Below are 17,708 nucleotides of genomic sequence, written 5' to 3' on the forward strand. Positions count from 1 at the left end.
CCAAAGACTCCCTATGCTGTGGAATAAAATCCCGGTATATGTGAGGCAGAGCACCTCGCTGGCCTTGTTCAAGAGAAATCTTGACCAATGGATGGGAGATTGCAGATATACCCCAGGGATTACCTCAGTGTCACTGCTCGACAGAGGCACAGCAAAATAATGGGTATAGTTCCCCATACTAAAGGGGTGGCGTAAGCCAGAAAACTATGGGCTAGGCTTGTAAATGCCCTCGGGCAGATAGCCTAGTATGAACCTATGAACCAGAAAATCTTATGCAGATAAATGGAGAAGGTTCTGCACCTGGATCCAGGCTAAGAGAGCCAATACGGCACAGCCCTCCATCCGTCTCATCCTGGATTACTTAGCTGACCTACTACACATTGGTTTCTCTCCTCCATAAAAATTCATGCCTGTGCTATTTATGCTCATTTTCCCACTGAGCAGCCCCTTTTCTCACACCCTTTGATCAAACAGTTCCTCAGAGGGGCTAGCAACTTGAGGCCCCCCCAGAAGGGCACAACACCAGCTTGAGACCTTAACTTTGTCTTGGAAAAGCTCACCCTGCTCCCTTTCGAACCAGCTTCTTCTGCAGAGCAAAAATTTCTCTCCTGGAAGACAGCATTCCTTCTGGCCATCACTTCAGCCAGAAGGGTCTCTGAGCTGCAAGCACTCATGGCTGTGGTACCCTTCATCATCTTCAGTGCAGACAAGGTATCCCTCAAAACTAACCCATCCTTTATACCCAAGGTGGTGTCCAGTGTGGCTCTCAACCAATCCATTCATTTGCCCACCTTCTTTCCTAATCCCCAGAACAAGGGGGAAAGGATTCTTCACTCTGTAGATGTGCACAGATAGCTCAGATTCTATCTGCATAGGACTAAATCCTTCAGAAAGTCTGATCAATTGCTAGTTAGCTTTGCTACGGGGCAGAAGGCGAAGCCATCTCCAAGCAAACCATTTCCACATGGATAGCACACTGCACCCATTTCTGCTACAAACAGCATGGAAAGCCTCTCCCCAAGGGGGTCAGGACACAGTCCACGAGAGCAGCCTCCACCTCTGCAGCTTTCCTCAGAGGAGTCCCCACCAGGGACATCCTGGAGGCTGCCACCTGGGCATCTGTTCTCACTTTTACCAAGCATTACCACCTGTCTCTCTTCTCCAAATCTAGGGCAGGGTTTGCCTCTGCAGTCTTGCAGGGCATCCTAGCCAGCCCCTAGTTTCCTTGAATTTGAACCCATTTCCTCAGCTTTGGGAATCTACCCAAATGTGATGACTGCAACAGTGAAACACAAAGAACATAGTACAGTTGTGTACACTTGCCATAAATGTAGATGTTTGAGTGTATTCACTGTTGCAGTCCTGGTTACCCTTCCTCCAGCTCCCTGACTTCTTTTGGCTATACCTCTTCTCTCCTTTTCAATGCTTAAAAGCTTTTTGGTGGATTTGCTTTTTTGTTGGAGGTATAACCTTGTATGTTTATAGATTTAATTGCTTCCCATTAAGGGGGCACCTGACATCTGGGGCAAGAAAAACTGATGTAATGACGTCGGCTGCATGTTTTATACCCCTGACGACCTGACGTCATGGAAGAAGAGACAGCAACCAACGTAGGACCCAATATTTTGTTAAACAGGCCGACTGAGGGCTACTGCAAGCAGATAACCCAAATGTGATGACTGCAACAGTGAAACACAAAACATAGTATAGTTGTGTACACTTGCCATACATGTAGATGTTCCAGTGTATTCACTTTTGCAGTCCTGGTTTCTCTCCTTCCATCCCCCCCTTTCTTCTCGTTCTCCTTTTATTACCATCCTCCTTGTTGTTCTCCTTTCCTTACAAGGGGCACATTGGTATTTATTTTTCACTGGTGGGGTTCTTCCACCAGAACCTGGCCTTCTACTTTGGGTTCTCCTGACAGGTTAGGGCAAGAAAAACTGATGTAATGGTGTCGGCTGCCTTACTTTATACTACTAACGACCTGACGTCAGTCCTCAAGAGACAGTAACTGAACAGAAATACTAAGTCTCTGGTATTCAGGCCGGCCGAGGGCTACCCTGACAGAGATAACCCTAATGTGATAACTGCAACAGTGAATACACTCGAGCATCTACATTTTTGGTAAGTGTACACAACTGTACTACTCGTTTATCAATCACCCTTTCCAGAACTTTCGTGCAGTGTGACAAGAGATTGATACCTCTGTACTGCCCAAAGTTGTGAATGCCTCATTTGTTCTTGAATATTGGCACTAGTATGCTTATTCTTGTCTGGGATATGCCTTTCTCTCCATACTGCTATGAGAACCCTCAGGAACCCTTTCTCCCCTAGTTCACCTAACATATTGATCATACCTGCTGTGTGACCTCATGTGAACCTGCTGCTTTCCCTGACTAAATTTTCCTTAGTGCTGTTCTTTCTTCTTCTGTGGTGGGCTTCTCCTCTTTTTTCATTGAAGGATGTGACCGAGACAGTACAGCTACTGTGGTATTTTGTTTTTTTCAATCAGAAGCTGCTGGAAGTACTCCTTCCCATCTACCTTTGATATCCTGTGGCCTGGTGAGCGAGTTGTTGCTGGCATCCCTTACAAGGGTTTCTGACTGTCTTCTTTATCTTTCTGTCTTTGCCTTGCAGCCTAATATAGTTTCTTTGTGACAGAATGCACTGTCAGTTTCAAAAAATCTTCCTTTCAACCCACTCATGACCTTGTCTTCTTTGGTTGCGGACTAGGCACTGAAAATGCAGACCTTCCTGCACCAGGAAAAGGTGCAGGACCTCACCACTTACTTCCACTTCCTAACCTCTTTCCAAGTTTGTTCAGCCAGGAAGATTCTCAGAGCAAAAGGATTCATGGCAGCAACCATACAAATGCTTCCTTTAGCGAGGTTGCAAATGAAAAAAATTCAGTGGTACCTGAAAATATATGGTGTCAGCACTCTCACCCTCTGAACACAGCTTTCTCTCACACCTTGCCCTAAGAAAGAGTTCATACAGTGGGTGAGTCTCAGTCCACATCTGCCTTTAAAGGTACAGACTCCAAGTCCAGAGTTGTACAAAGAACCTCATACAAGGCTTGGGGGCATGGACAGGAGTTCAAAAGGTCCAGGGTTGTTGGCAGTCCAACCTTTACGAAGAGCATATCAACCTGAAAGATATGAGGGTTCTCATTCAGACCCTACAAGTCTTCTCCCACCTCTGGAAAACAGGAAGTCTAAAGAGTATTCACAGACAACACAACAGTCATATGCTACGTAAACAGGCAAGGAGGAACCAGATCATACCAGATATGCAGGTTAGCTCAGATTTCTTGGGATATAGCTACCAAGGCATGCATGTCCCTCCAAGCAGTTTACATTACGTCTCAGGACACCTTACTGGCAGAGTCTCAAACTGATGAAGATGCTTAGTGAACTAAACAAGTATTTGGAGCCAGCTTCCTGGTGCAGATGGATGAAGTTTTGCCTGCTGCCTCAAATACCCAAGTTCATTTAACATACTCAGGGACTGGAGGGGCCAACCAAGAAGAATGTGAGTGATTATCAATAAAAAAAATAATCAAAAAAATGCACAGTGATTGGGCACAGCAACCAGTGTGTTTGTTCTAAGTCAATCATTATTTAAGTAAACAAGCTATTCACTTCTGGTAGCGGAAGGGCTGTAGATTTTCAATGAGTAAAACCAAACTGAATGGTTGTGCTTTATTCTGGTTTGGAATGTTTGCTTTTTTACCCCAAGTATGAGTTATAGAGTGAATCTTTAGTTGTGAAGTGTTGGCATAAATCTGGCAAACTGTAAAACGTCACATAGGTTGCTGGACCATATCTGAAGACAGCACATTGAAAGGGACTTTGAATGGAGCAGTCCAATGCAGAGGGTAACCAAAATGGACTGTGTGAGCATTAGGGAAAAATGTACAAACAGAGACTATGGGAAACAAGTGTGTCATCAGAGAGCTGCGCATAGGACAGAGGAGATATGAGGCAGAAGAGTGAAATAGCTGTGTCTGGAATTTAATAGTGCCTTCCTGAGGTGAAAATATGAGCCAAGATTTATGGGCAAATAGTCTAATACAAAAAGCTGCACAGGGCAGCATGTTTACTTCTGATTCATAGACATTAAGATGCCTGCACTGTGAGGCAGCAAGTGCCTGGGTATTGCTGGCAAATATGGTAGGGGGCATGGCCTGCATTAACAAGGCCCACATGCAGGCCAGAGTGCAGCTCATTTAGGATACTTATGTATTACAGAAGACATGCATTTCATGTTGTGAAAGTTATCATGAACAGCAGTGCAGAAAATGTGCACACCTAGGCAGCAGTGTGCACCTATGCAGTAGCAGCATGTCAGTTTACCTTGTGCGGATTAATAATTACTCGGTAAGTAGTATTGAATGTGTCTGTGGAAGTGTACATGTGTGTGAGTAACAATTGCTGTTTGAATTTCTGTTTATAAATGCTTATTGTGAATGGATGTTTGTGGTATGTGTGATGGATAATCACTGCTTCATCTGACCTGTAGGTTTTCCAGACAGGGTGGCCTGGTATAGTAGAGCTGTGATCTCTCTTATATGCCAGTGTCATAGCACCCTTAGCAGATAGAGTATGGACTAAACACATGTTCTTCTGTGCTGATTTTGAACCATGCATTGAAAGTATGTGTGTCTCTGCAGGTATATGTGTGACTGTTCGTGTGTGTAATGGAGAAGTCCATGTTTGTGCTGGTCTGCGAGATGCATGTATATCAACATGTGTGTGGGTGGGTGGAGGAAGTCTGCCTTTGTGTGATCTGCTAAATGTTTGTATATGGAATGAGTCTATGCCTGTTTATGTGGTTCATAGGTAGTTGCCAAGTATGCAGTCCAAGTCCAGGAGACCATTTAGGAGCCTAGCCCAAGTTCTTAGTTGCCTCAAAGCACTATCTGGTTAAGGTCACACAGCAGGTAAATCAAGGTAGAAAGATTCAAGCCCTGTACCATTGAGGAAGCAGCTCATTAACAAGTCAGAAGTGTAGTTCGTTGAGCTGTCAGACAGAACAGCAGCACTGTTTGTGGGGCACTTGACTGAGTAGTGCAAAGCATGTGAGTCAGTGCAGTTCTGAATTTGCCTTTAGTACACAAGTCATTAAATAAAAGTTTGGTATAGATAAAAATAACAAGAAAGCACCAGCTTTTTTACATGAAGTGATCCACTGTTTCATTAAACATAAAAAAGTGCATTAACAGTCAGATGTGAAGTTGTTAAATCTCGCCGTTTATTCTCACTGATGGGTTCGGAGCCGATCCTCTACTCCGACACAGCCAATAGCAAGCTCAAGGTTTGCCAGTAGCTTGAGACCAAGCCCCTTATCCCACAACGCACTGCTGGAATTACCCCAGATCTAGTTTACCACAGCAAGAGAGATCTCGGTGTTCCAGTTAGCTCGGACTATTTTAGAAACAAATTAACAGCAAATCTATAAAAAAGTTTTCTTTTTTGTTTAATATATATAGTGCGTGTTAGTACTATTATATTTACTCTCTAGATAGTAGAAATAGTTTAAAAGTTAGGGCCTTGTAGGCTTCTTAGTTTGTGTGGGCCTTAAGCCCCTTTTCTCTACTATTAATCTTTATTATAGTCAGGTTTTTCTGTGGGCCTCTAGGCCTATATTTGTATCTATATTTTTTGTTCAAAATATATATATACTTTTTTAGTTAGTGCCCGGTTTGGGCTTAGTTGTTGTGTATCTAATTTACTGCTTTTTTCACTTAACTATGTCGGATGATAGGGAGAAATCCCATCCCAAATCGGGTTTCAAAAAATGCCCAGATTGTGGGCAGAAAATGTCTGTTACTGACGGACACTTTCAATGTGTCTACTGTCTGGGGGCTAAACACCTCCAAGACACCTGTAGCATTTGCCACTCCTTTTCTTCAAGAGTTCTCTTGGAGAGGAAGAGGAAACTTATAGACAGGGGATTGCTACAGCAATCTTTTTCGGAAGTCTTGAGTAGCCATGAGGGTGCTAGTATATCATCCAAATCCTCAAAATCCAAGTCTTCAGATAAGGTCTCTAAAAAGGCTAAGTTTTCAGAAGGAGGGTCATCGGTTCCACAGTCATCGGAACCGAGTGTACCTTTGATTCGGAGCCAGCTCTCAGTATTGGAGCCGGTCTCTGATGTTCCTTCTTCACCTCTGCTCCAGTCAGCACCTTCGGTGCATTCAGCCAAGTCTTCAGTCAGCCTTTCAGATTTGGACATGGATCGGCTAGTGCAGAAGCTTTTACAGGCACCAGGACTTGCCAAATTGTTGTTGGCCCCGACCAGCTCGTCGGTACCGAAGACCATGGAACCAGACTTGTCTACTCCTCCTCAGAGCCATACTGGACTCTCGGAGCCGAAGGAAATTGAACCGATGGTGGTCGAACCCTTGGAGCCGATACCCGCGCCGGTGTTATCAGCTCCATCTACTCGGATGTCCTTGGCGCCGACCGAGGACTCTAGGAGACGACGCTCTCCCGTCGGGTCTGGGGAGGATAGTAGCACCGACTTGTCGGTGCCGACTCTTCCTCTCGGGGCTTCGGCTCAGATGAGCTCGGTTCCTACCTCGGGCCCGGAGCCCAGGGTTTCGGTGCGGGAGAATCGGACAGTACTCCCGGGTCCGTCCACTCCTTCTCATTGGAGCCATGGTGCCTTCGATGCTATGAGGAGAGTTTTGTCTCCAAAGACAACGTCAGCATCGGTTTAGCTCTCCGTCTCCCCTCAAGCTCCTGTGTCTGCTTCTTCATCTACCAATCCCTCTAAGTGTAGAGACCCCGAGCCTCAAGTACCCCCACAGGGAGTCCCCTGCTCTTCTGAGACCAACCCAGATCCCCCCACTGAGGAGGTGCCCAGGAAGAGACTGTGCAAGAGGAGGCACTTAGACTCCCCACAGGAGTCTTTGACATCTGACACGGACTTAGATGAGTCAGAAGGGTCCCCTCGATCCCCCTCTGAGAATATCTCCTGTACAGAGATACTAGAGATCCTTAGTCAGAAGGGCGATTGGCAGTCCAAGACCCCTACTGAGGATGGGTTTGTGCTCTTGAAGGCCTTTGGGTCTCAACCTTCCACGTCTTGGGTGTCTCCGCCTTACGACGAGCTCATGGAACTGTTCTCTCGTAAGGCGTGGGAGTCACCGGAGGCCATGGAACCTGTCCCTCGTAGACCCAATAAATTCATATCTGCCCCAGTGGACAAGACATTTTTGACAAAAGGAGTGCCTGTTGATGCCATGGTGGTAGCTGCAGCCACCAAAAAGGAAGTATCTGAGACATCCTCTTCTATCCATCCCCCTAACAGAGATTCTAGGGTTATGGATAGATATGGGAAGCGCATGTTCAGTTCAGCGACTTTTTCTCTGCAATCACTGAACTACTTAACCCATTTTACAAGACTACAGAGAGATCTCCTGAAAGAGCTAGGAGATACTCTCCAGGGTACGGTAGCTGCAGTAGAGGCCGACAAAGTCAGCTCCCAACTCGTTACCCTAAACTCAGTAGTGAACTTGTCCATGCATCTCATATCATATGCAGCTGATGGTTTGAGTAGAGCCGCTAGTTCAGGCATTGCTCTTCGAAGACAAGCCTGGATGCGTCTCTGTTCCTTTGCGGAACCCTTTAAGTCTTCCTTTATTAATACCCCATTCGATGGCTCATCACTGTTTGGGCCCAAAGTAAAGGAAACTTTAACCAGGTGTGAGCAGGAAGACAAGACCTTATCTGCCGTTGGGGTCCATTTTTCCACCCCCACTCGGCCCTACCCCAAGAGCCCTAGGGGAGGAAAATGTGGTTCCGAAAAACTCAGGCAGCCTTTCAGGACACACGTGGAGAAACCCCCTCTAGAGGCAGAGGAGGGGGATATAATGGAAGACGCCACCCCCGTGGCAGAGGGGGTCCGCAGCAACAGGGTGACAGGGGTCAGTTCTCTGGTCAATCCTACCAGCGCCCCTGAAAGGGGGCCCGACTGTTCGGCTCTGGAGGCAGTCGAGGGTTGCTTGTCTTTGTACCCAGAAGCCTAGCTAAATATAACATCGGATACTTGGGTACAAAGCATCATTTCCAGAGGATATTTCATACCGTTCTTCACCCCTCCCATTCCTATAAAGAAAATCCCAGATGTTCCACCCAATCTCAGGGAACAAGCAATCATAGAGGTCCACAGATTGCTAGAAAAAGAGTCATCCAACCAGTCCCAGCAGACCGATTCGGAACTTACTCAAGATTCTTTTTTGTACCAAAGAAAACAGGGGACTGGAGACCTATCTTGGACCTCAGCAGACTCGACCAATTCGTAAAGAAAGAGAAGTTCCGAATGGTCATGCTTCAGTCCATTCTTCCCTTCTTAGGCAAAGGCGATTGCATGTGCTCCATAGATCTCAAGGACGTGTACTATCACATAAAGATGAACAGATGCTCCAGAGATCATCTGCGTTTCTGGCTGGGAGCCAATCATTACCAGTTTCGAGCCCTGCCCTTTGGTCTCACTACAGACCCCCAGAGTGTTCACCAAATGCATGGCAGTGGTCACGGCTCACCTGAGTTGTCTAGGATTCTAGGTGTTTCCATACCTAGACGATTGGCTCTTCGCCGCTACCACCAGGCATCAATTGACCCAGGCAACACAATACACACCGACACTCTGCCATCAATTAGGCGTTACAATCAACTTCGAAAAGTCTGCCTTATTGCCATCTCAGCATACCGTTTTTATAGGAGCAGAGTTAGATACCTCAACTACCACTCTATGTCTCCCTATCAAAAGAGTCTCTCTTCTCCGCCAAAATGTCAGCTCACTGGTGTCGGAAGAACAAAGCTACAGCAACGGAGGTATTGAAAGTACTAGGTTTGATGGCGACAGCAATCCTGGCTATACCACTTGCAAGGATGCATATGCGAATCCTTCAATGGCTCCTCTTCGCTCAGTGGTCTTACCAGAAACTACCAATGCATCACATGATTCTAATCATGGATTCTTGCAGGAGAGACCTTTGGTGGTGGTTAACGTCTCTTCATGTCACAATTGGAAGACCCTTTGTCCTGTCCCCCCCCCCCCTCGTAGCCCTTGTGACCACGGACACTTCCCTGATGGGGGGGGCATTTTCAGGGAAAGACTGCCCAAGGCACATGGACAGATCAAGAATCACATCTGCACATCAATGTTCTAGAGTTGAGAGCGGTACTTCTGGCGTTGCAGTACTTTCAGGACTCTCTCCTTCTAGGGACTATTGCAATTCAGACCGACAACATGTCAGTAATCTGGTACGTAAACAAGCAGAGCGGAAACAAGTCCTACCTCCTTTGTCGAGAAGCCCTAAAGGTCTGGCAATGGGCTGTGTCGTCCCAGAGTTTTCGGTTAGCAACGCACATCCCCGGGAAATCCAACGTGATAGCGGACAAGCTAAGCAGGGCAATATTACTCCCTCACGAGTGGTCTCTCAAACAACAGGTTGCAGAGTTGATTTTCCGCAAATGGGGCCAGCCTTGCTGTGACCTTTTTGCCAGCCACATCAATTCAAAATGCAGAAGCTACTTTGCCCTAATACCATCTCCCGGTCATCCCCCGAGAGACGCACTTTTACACGATTGGCCCCTGGGTCTCCTTTATGCATTTCCACCTTTCCCATTAATACCCAGATTTTTACAGAAAGCAAAATCACTGGGAAGGACTGTTTATACTCATAGCCCCCTACTGGCCTCAACAGATTTAGTTTCTATTTCTCCACCATCATCTGTTCATCCTTCTCTGCAGTCCCTCAAACTGACTGCTTGGCTCATCCACTTCCCCTAATTGCCAGGCTTCATTCAATTTCAGAAGATACAAGACAGATTCTTTTGTCTTCTCATAAGCCATCTACCAGGAAATTATATGGCAGTAAATGGAAAAGGTTCTCAATCTGGGCCAACGCGCACAACATTGACCCTTTCCAAGCTCCGCTATCTTCGATCTTAGAATTTCTAACAAAGATTTTCAAGGAAGGGGCAGCAGCTGCTACAGTTCAAGTTCAGTTAGCTGCTACAGTTCAAGTTCAGTTAGCTGCTACAGTTCAAGTTCAGTTAGCTGCTATCTCAAATTTTCCCCTTGGTCTTGGTGGCTCAGATATTATGAGCCATAAATTATCTAAAACCTTCCTTAAAGGCGTTCTTCATATGAGACCTCCGATCAAAATTCCCCTTTCTCCCTGGGATTTAAACCGTATGCTGTCTCAAATTATTCTTCCCCCTTTTGAACCAGCATCTTCTTGTGATTTAAAATTTGTATTTTGGAAAACAATATTTCTTGTGGCCATTACGTCTGCCCGCAGAGTGCCAGAACTTCAAGCATTATCTATCAGCAAGCATTATCTATCTAAATCCCCTCATTTTTACCTGAAGTCTGTTCTGAGTCAAATATCAATCAGGTCATTGAACTGCCAGTCTTTCCCCAACCACTCAAACAAATTGGAATATATGCTGCACAAACTTGATGTTCACAGACAGCTCAGATTTTATCTTGACAGAACTAAGGATATTAGGAAATCAGACCAACTTTTTGTATCCTTCTCAGAAGCAAGAAAAGGCAATCCAGTGGCTAAAACAACTTTATCTAAATGGTTATCCAATTGTATATCCTTTGTTTATGAAAATGCGAGCATGCCTTTAACGCACAAACCAAAAGCTCATTCTAACCAGAGCTGTCTCTACCTCTTCTGCCTTTCAAGCTAAATTGCCCCTTGACAATATTTGCGCTGCAGCCACTTAGTCTAAGCCTCATACCTTTATCACACATTACAGAGTAGATAGGGCTTCAAGGGACAGGTCTTCCTTTGGTTCTACGGTGCTGAAGAACATACTCTCATGAGCCACCCAAAGTTGAGGGTGCTAGGGACGCTACCCATCAGTGAGAATAAACAGCGAGATTTAACAACTTCACATATAGAAGTTATGTACTTACCATAACGTTCCATGTGAGTTGTTTATCTCACCTGTATTCTCATGTCCCTCCCTCCTTCCCCCTCGTGGCTGACTGTTGACTTAAAGGCTAGTACCATCCTGGTTATTCAGTATTTCTTCTTTCCCTTTGGGAACTGTTCTGTGTATGTATATGGAAGAGGGTATATGTTGTATGTATGTGTATATATATATATATATATATATATATATATATATATATATATATATGTATGTATATACTGTTATTTGCTGCAAACAAGATCTGAGGTAATTCCAGCAGTGCATTGTGGGATAAGGGGCTTGGTCTCGAGCTACTGGCAAACCTTGAGCTTGCTATCGGCCGTGTCGGAGCCGAGGATCGGCTCCAAACCCATCAGTGAGAATAAAGGCGAGATAAACAACTCACATGGAACGTTATGGTAAGTATATAACTTCTATTTTTATATGACCATGTAATTGACCAACCATAATTACGTAATGCCCTGATGGATTTGTTGCACTTGTGCAAAACAAACAGCACCAGAAACACTAAATCCATGAATCTGAACTTCACTTGTGACATAAACAGAACACACTGGAGAGAGAGATGTGTGTCCCAAAGGATCCCCACACTATAGAATAGGCTCCCCATCCATAGAAAACAGAATTCATTCCTGACCCTGTTCAAACAAAACCTTGACAGCTGGATGGGAAATTGTAAATTTACCCGAGTCTGTCCTCCATGTCACTTATGGACAGAGGTCTTCAGTAAGAAAAGTAGTATTCTCAATAACACCCCCCCCCCAAATCCTTAGCTACCTGTCTACTAACACACACCCCATATAATACTTGGGCCAAAATAGTTTAGATGCACAGCAAGGCTTGTGAGGGCCATAGTGGCCGTTAGCCTACTAATAACTTATGAACCTATAGTTAAGCACACTGACATAATTTGTGCTTAGAAGCACTATATAGTTACTTTTATGTCTCTGCTTCTTAAGCAGAGTTTAATAGAAGCATTATCATTTCAACACGTTTCCTGTCATATTAGGGTTGGTTAATTATATGATCATGTGATTGTTATTTTATATAAAACTAACTATGTTGGCTAAGCACTCTCTTGTGCCTGATGAAAGATTAGTGCACTTTGTACAAAAGCTAATGCTTTTTATTAATTTAGATCAGACTTGTATTGAATGTTGTGTTGTGTATTAAAACCAAGTTCAGCGTTCTGCTGGATCTTTTTCTTGTATTACCACAAGTGAGTTTTGCTATATAATTATTGACAAACTCTTCCCAACTCAACATTAATCCATGTGCAGTTCACTAGATATGGGTAAATGGTTATTTGCTAGAACCCATTTTGTTAACATTGTGGCTAGTTGCTGTAGACAGAATAACATCACCAGTGGTGTCCTGGGCCCCTTTCTCCAAATTTGACAAATAATTTCCTGCTGTGAAAACTGATATTAAGGGGTTATGACTTACCATATTTGCTGATGATTGCCAATTGGGGTAGTTATCAAATCCCATTCAGATACTCAAATTCTCCAGCATGGGCTTTACCTTCTGGTGCCAAGAAATGCAGCATAGTTTCCTTTGGTAACTCTAGCATCAGTAGCACATACCATACAGGTAATATTCTGCTTAAATGTAACTTACTCATCAGAGACTTGAGTATGTGTGGTGTGTTGATGATAAACTGTCCACTGACCACCAAATATCTGTATTTGTTAGAAAATTCTTATACCTTTCACAGCTTATCTTTTGTTCATAGGTAGGTACTAGGCTATTGGCCCTAGGGCCTATACAAGCCTAGCCATAACGATTCCCTGGCTATTGCTTCCCACAAATATTTACTTTCCTGGACCCGTCTAGCAGGGCTACTGATGTGATCCCGTGGAGAATTTCCTATCTCCCATCCAGTCATCAAGGTTCCTCTTGAAGAGGGCCATTGAGGCACTCTGCCTGACATGAATGAGCAGCCTATTCCAGAGTCTGGGGAGTCTCTGGGTCAGGAACCTATCCCTCTAGCATGTTCTATTCATCGTGATGACAAGGTTAAGATCCCTGGAGCGTGTGGCTCAGAGGGATTGGGATTTCTTTAAGTGTTGCATGTCCAACAACTCTGTGTTTGACATGGCCTTCTGTGTTAGGCAGAGATCTCCTCTGAGTAGGTGATATGCGACAGAGTATAGCTGGAGTTTCTTTAGACGGTCAGCATAAGGCATCTGCTTTAGGCCTGTTATTCTTTTTGTGAGGTATTTGTGCAGCCTTTCTAGTTGTTGCAGATGTCTTGTGAGGTACATACCAAACTAGGCATTGTATTCTATAATGGGTCTAATGAGAGATAGTACAGAGGGACAATGACCTTCTTTTTTCTAGATGAAAAGCCCTTAGTGATGAGGTGTGCCACGTAGAAGGATTTTCTAACTGTTGTGGCTACGTGGTTATCAAAGGTGAGACCACTGTCCACCTGTGTCCTTAGGTCTCTTATCACACTTTCGGTGTTTAGTGTACTACTACCTATGTGGTAGTTCACAGGTGCATGGCTTTTTCCCAAAGGGGACAACTATGCATTTTTTGGCATTTAGCTTGAGCCCATGGCTGTAGCACCAGGCATCTGTTTCGGTAAGGCCCTTTTGTCTCGGGGATTTAGTAATGGCTCCCAGCTTCCAGTCATCTGCGAACTTTGTAAGCCAGAGTCCCTTAGTGTTGTCCTGTACTTCAGAGAAGTAGATGCCAAACAAGAGTGGTCCCAGGACAGAACCCTGCAGTCCACCACTTGTCACTTTTCTGTAGCTAGATTTGGAGTTGGCTACTTTTACAGTGTGTGTTCTGTCAGTAATCCAGTTTGCAACCTATTGAGTGACCTAGGGAATAATGCCCAGCTTAGTAAGTTTATCTATGATTCCTGAGTGGGGGATAGTGTTGAAAGCCTTGACGAGGTCCAAGTAGGCTGCGTGAGCCACCTTACACCCATCCACGGCTCTGGAGACTGATTCGAAGAAGTCGATCAGGTTCAGGAAGCAAGATCGGCCCTTCACAAACCCAAACTAGGTTGGGTCCAGTGTTTGAAGGTTGCCAATGTCTTTGTTTATAAGTTCCATGATAATACGTTCCATGGCCTTGCAGATCAGGCTCATCAGACTGATGAGACATTAGTTCCCGGGATCCAAAGTGGATCCCCCCTTGTGGAGTGGGATGACTGTAGTTGTGCGCCACACTGTGGGCACGAAGCTTGAGGTGAGGCTATGATTAAACATGACACACAGGTGAGGTGCCAGTTCATTTTGTAGTTCATGCAGTACACAGCCCGGGATGTCATCTGGTCCCATGGATGGTGTATTTTTGGCTTTGGAGAGTGTGGTTTTTACCTGAGTGGCCATGATTACTGGAATTTGGCATTCTTTCAGTATTGAGATGGGCCCTTTAGGGGATGAAGCTGGCACTGAGTGAAGCTGGCACTGAAGTATCTGCCAGGATGTTGGCAATATCCTTGGGATCAGTGTGTCTAGTGCCATTCTAGTGTAGCTCAGAGCAGATCTGAGTATTGCCATTTATATTCTTGACATAGCTATAGAATGCTTTGTGGTTGTCTTTGGAATCTTTGGCAATTTTGTTTTCGTAACTAGCTTTGGAAGATTTTATGAGGGATCTCAGCTTCCTACTGAGGCTGGTGAGGGAGTTTTTTGAATCCTGAGTTCTTCCTCTTTTCTGCAACAGTTTCTTCTTTCTGTTGTACAGCTTGTTTATGGCAGGGACCACCATATTGGCTTCCTTTTTTTAGAGCACAGCGTCTTGGTTCTATTTGGGATGGCTCGGTCCATGTACGAGTGAATGTGCTTGTACAGCACCTTAGTGTAGGATTCAGCAGTTGAACTTCCAGTTCCCATCTGCATGGGTGTCATGAAGTTTGTTACTTCTGACTTGAGAAGCATGAAGTTGGCTTTGGAGAAGCTTTTTACGGAGGTTTCCTTAAAGGGAGTGGGGGTGGGATGTGGATGTCAAGGGTGATTAGCTTATGGTCTAATCTGACCAACGAGGGGGTGACCACTGGTGTAGAGCATCGATCTCCCATGTTGGTAATCACCAGGTCTATAATATTGGTACCCCTGGTGGGACTATGATTTAGTTGCTCTAGGGCATTGGAATTTATGAATTCCAAGAACCGTTGTGCAAAGGTGTTTGTACAGGAGTAGTTTTCCCAGTTAATTGCAGGGTAGTAGAAATCACCCAGTATTAGGGTGTTAACTCATTTTGCATGTGTCTCAGTTATCACCTAAACCAGCTTGAAAGACTTCAATGTTTCTTCAGTAGAAAGATCTCCAGTTTTAGTACTTTAATTGTGATAGACTAAAAGCCCTATCACTCTGTTCAGTCTTGTATGGGCTCCTGAGTGGTGATCTTTGGTTAGTCTTCCTTCCTATGAGCAGCCCCACACTCTTTGAACTCCATCAACTTAACAGAACCAGTGTTAAAGCAAATACTTACTCTGAAGACCTAAAGCTACACTTCTACATTAGTAAAACCAGCTGGTTGTGACAGGTGCCTAACCCAAATGAGTAGATATACTCCTTTACATTTCAAGCAGTGTACTTTCCTGGCACTATCATAAATGAGTCTGGACAAGTGGGTGGGCAGTCACACATTTTAACCTGGGATTTGTGGAGATAGTTTGTTTGTTGGAGGGCACTGTTAATCTACCAATACTGAATGATATAGCTGAAATTCTCAATGGTCTCCTTAGCCCTTTATAGCTTAGTGTCGATGAGTCTGTGAATCTGTCGTTTAAAGTTGCTTATTTTTTTTGGTCTTTCTAATTAATGTTTCTTTTCCTGCAGGTTTGCTGTACTTCATTAGAAGGGCAGGCCTTCTTCTCAAAGAAAGATAAGCCATTGTGCAAGAAACATGCCCATGGTGGTAACATTTAATGGACATCAGCGTAATGGAAGAAGAGTCAACAGGAGTGAAAATAGCCATTTTACCTGTTGTTTTATTATGATACAATTATGCAATTTAATATTTATATAGATTTTTAAAGAAAGGAAATACTGATGTCTGGGGAGATTTGTGCCATTCAGAATAATTTGTTTAACTGAAGCACCATGTTGTTGTGAGCTAATGTGTGCTTGCCAGTAGGTATATTTTTCCTGATTGATTCCTAACCTTAGCTTAGTGGAATGTATCTGTAAAGACATTCTGGGAAACAAAATGTCATGTATCAGGGGACTACAGCAATAATTGTGGTCATCATAAACTTCAAGATTTACCTTTATGCTACTGAGACTGTACTTTTGTTATATGCAGCAAGAAACTATAGTACTTGTGCTCCATGCTCATATAACAAGAGTAACCAACTTGTGAGATGCATCCAGATGTGCAGGCAGTTACTGAATTCAGCACTGTTCCATTGTTTATAGACAGGACCTGACACTATATTCATCAGTTTAGACTTGTGGGGATCTGAGTCCTCATAAAGTAAACAGCAGGCACAAGGTATGCATCATCCCTGGATAACTGGAGGTGGGAGGTTGGCATAACGGTTAAAGTATTTACCTTATGAGCACAAGGTGCAGAGTTTGATTCTCACATAGGGCAATTGGCTAGGCTTAAAATGGTCCTAAAGGGTAGCTAGCCTAGTACTAATCTATGAACCTATGATACCACATGACACTACAGAAAACAGTAAATTTTAAAGTGCAATGTTTAGGTTCAATGCAAGTTCAGAACTTTGGTACCAGAGTTTATCTAATATTATATTTTTAATAGTGTAAGTCTCAGACTACAGATGACATTCTTGTATAGTAAAGGTAGGCAGTTGAACTACTCAGACAGAGGCATTCATTCTACACCACACTTTGGTGAGAGATTATCATATTTTGTTGCTGTAATCCCAGCATATGTTAACTGTTATCAAATTAATATGTGCTTGTAACTTCATGTGTTCAGAAAGAGTGGGTTGTATGTGCAGCTGTTTTAGTGTAGTTGTCTGTACTGTTGTACGAGTAATGGATGATGTCACACACCGCACTGTTACCCATTTCCTTTAGTCTCTAGTACATTACAAATACTGCCAGTCCAGGTATTTTGTGTTAATGTTTACACAGGCACACTGTGTTTTGTACACAAACTTGTCTGTTGTATCCAATCAAATCTGAAGTCTGTGATGACCCTGAATTGAGCACTGGCCAGGCAAAAATGGTAAATGGCAGTCTTACTTATCCACAGCTGCCAGTCATTGCTTCAGTAAGCCTTGAAAAACAGTAGTTCTGCAGTGTAATAAAATGGCTTTGAGGATTCATAAAAAATGCTGCTTTCTCACTAGGCCTTACTCTGGAATAAGTCAAATAACACTGAGAATAACTATTTGTGAATGCTAACCTTACTGTGCCGAACATGTCAAATTGGTCCCTCTAGGACCAAAGTCACTTTTATTGATGAATTGTAACAAGTGTCTTCTGAAATTCACTGCTTACAGATGTTGCTACCAACCTAAAATAATGAAAGTTAAGTGTGTTTTGAGTTTCCTTTGTCCTCAAGTTTTTTTTTTTAATATAAAGTGTTTTTTTTTTCTGTCTGCTCAAGAACAGCATGCCATTTGTATTATACAAAAATTAGGTACATTTATCATCTCCCTCCCCAACAGTGCTTATGTGCCATTTTACATTAGTCTGTCCTGTAATGCCTGTGATAGCTCATATCAAGAAAATGCAGTGTTGTGCAATAAGAAAATTAGATTACAGCAGTGTAGCTAGTTGTGGTACTAACTGCTTTTCATGT

At 43.8% G+C, this 17,708-nt stretch overlaps 1 protein-coding gene across 13 annotated transcripts in view; it reads left to right on the plus strand.

Moving 5' to 3' along the window:
• Positions 1-16,508, plus strand: part of LOC122793337 (PDZ and LIM domain protein 5-like) — a 2,364,325-nt gene extending 2,347,817 nt beyond the window's left edge. For all 13 annotated transcript variants that reach the window (XM_044061256.1, XM_044061255.1, XM_044061265.1 and 10 more), the window contains one exon: positions 15,770-16,508. In XM_044061256.1, coding sequence (XP_043917191.1) covers positions 15,770-15,859 — 90 coding nt within the window. In that variant the 3' untranslated portion in view covers positions 15,860-16,508. The remainder of the gene's footprint in view (positions 1-15,769) is intronic.
• Positions 16,509-17,708: the final 1,200 nt, after the last annotated feature.

Source organism: Protopterus annectens, chromosome 2.part0 (assembly GCF_019279795.1).
Source record: "Protopterus annectens isolate FY-2018-M chromosome 2.part0, PAN1.0, whole genome shotgun sequence".
Lineage (NCBI taxonomy): Eukaryota > Metazoa > Chordata > Ceratodontiformes > Protopteridae > Protopterus > Protopterus annectens.